This window comes from Micropterus dolomieu, linkage group LG12 (assembly GCF_021292245.1).
Source record: "Micropterus dolomieu isolate WLL.071019.BEF.003 ecotype Adirondacks linkage group LG12, ASM2129224v1, whole genome shotgun sequence".
In the NCBI taxonomy this organism is placed as follows: domain Eukaryota; kingdom Metazoa; phylum Chordata; class Actinopteri; order Centrarchiformes; family Centrarchidae; genus Micropterus; species Micropterus dolomieu.
In genome coordinates this window covers 35,960,069-35,961,208 of record NC_060161.1, presented here as the reverse complement: position 1 = coordinate 35,961,208, position 1,140 = coordinate 35,960,069, and the positions used below count along the sequence as shown (strand labels likewise).

The 1,140-nt window shown below is 45.6% G+C and overlaps 1 protein-coding gene across 3 annotated transcripts in view; it reads right to left on the bottom strand.

The window, feature by feature from the left end:
• The window catches only part of LOC123980308 (H-2 class II histocompatibility antigen, E-S beta chain-like), a 236,945-nt gene that overhangs the window by 594 nt on the left and 235,211 nt on the right, over positions 1 to 1,140 (bottom strand). Inside the window, exon 7 of one of the 3 annotated variants that reach the window (XM_046064631.1) lies at positions 295 to 352. The exons of 1 other annotated variant lie outside the window; for it this stretch is intronic. In XM_046064631.1, the coding sequence (XP_045920587.1) occupies positions 327 to 352 (26 nt within the window). In that variant the 3' untranslated portion in view covers positions 295 to 326. Of the gene's footprint in view, positions 1 to 146; positions 353 to 1,140 lie in introns of those variants that run through there. One more of the 3 variants, XM_046064630.1, reaches the window with a different exon arrangement.

Below are 1,140 nucleotides of genomic sequence, written 5' to 3'. Positions count from 1 at the left end.
GTTCCCCGAGAAGGGGAACGAGACACTGCGTCGGTTACGACACTATGCGTTCCCATAGTGTCGTAACCGACGCAGTGTCTTCGAGTTCCCTCGAAGGGGAACTCAGAGGAACTTCTGTTCAAAGTACAAATACCAGAAACTGAAGCATCAGATCACACGGAGAGGGAGCAGGTCTGACAGTCCTGGATCAGGGTTTAAAGAGACCAGCAGAGAACCAGCTGTTCAGCCAGTCTGCTGAGCTGAAACACAGGAAGCAGGATGAAGCAGCAGCTGCAGGATCGGGTCCAGGGTCAGATCCAGATCCAGATCCAGGTCCAGGTCCAGAATCAGTTAGTGGGGACCAGAATCCTTCCTGCATTAAAGAGAAGAAGCTGGAGTTAACTGGGTTCAAACTGGTGTAAACTGGTTTCAGACTGTGTAAACTGGTGTAAACTGGTTTCAGACTGTGTAAACTGGTGTAAACCGGTTTCAGACTGTGTCTACTGGTGTAAACTAGTTTCAGACTGTGTAAACTGGTGTAAACTGGTTTCAGACTGTGTAAACTGGTGTAAACTGGTTTCAGACTGTGTGTACTGGTGTAAACTGGTTTCAGACTGTGTAAACTGGTGTAAACTGGTTTCAGACTGTGTGTACTGGTGTAAACTGGTTTCAGACTGTGTAAACTGGTGTAAACTGGTTTCAGACTGTGTAAACTGGTGTAAACTGGTTTCAGACTGTGTGTACTGGTGTAAACTGGTTTCAGACTGTGTGTACTGGTGTAAACTGGTTTCAGACTGTGTGTACTGGTGTAAACTGGTTTCAGACTGTGTGTACTGGTGTAAACTGGTTTCAGACTGTGTAAACTGGTGTAAACTGGTTTCAGACTGTGTCTACTGGTGTAAACTGGTTTCAGACTGTGTGTACTGGTGTAAACTGGTTTCAGACTGTGTGTACTGGTGTAAACTGGTTTCAGACTGTGTGTACTGGTGTAAACTGGTTTCAGACTGTGTGTACTGGTGTAAACTGGTTTCAGACTGTGTGTACTGGTGTAAACTGGTTTCAGACTGTGTGTACTGGTGTAAACTGGTTTCAGACTGTGTGTACTGGTGTAAACTGGTTTCAGACTGTGTGTACTGGTGTAAACTGGTTTCAGACTGTGTG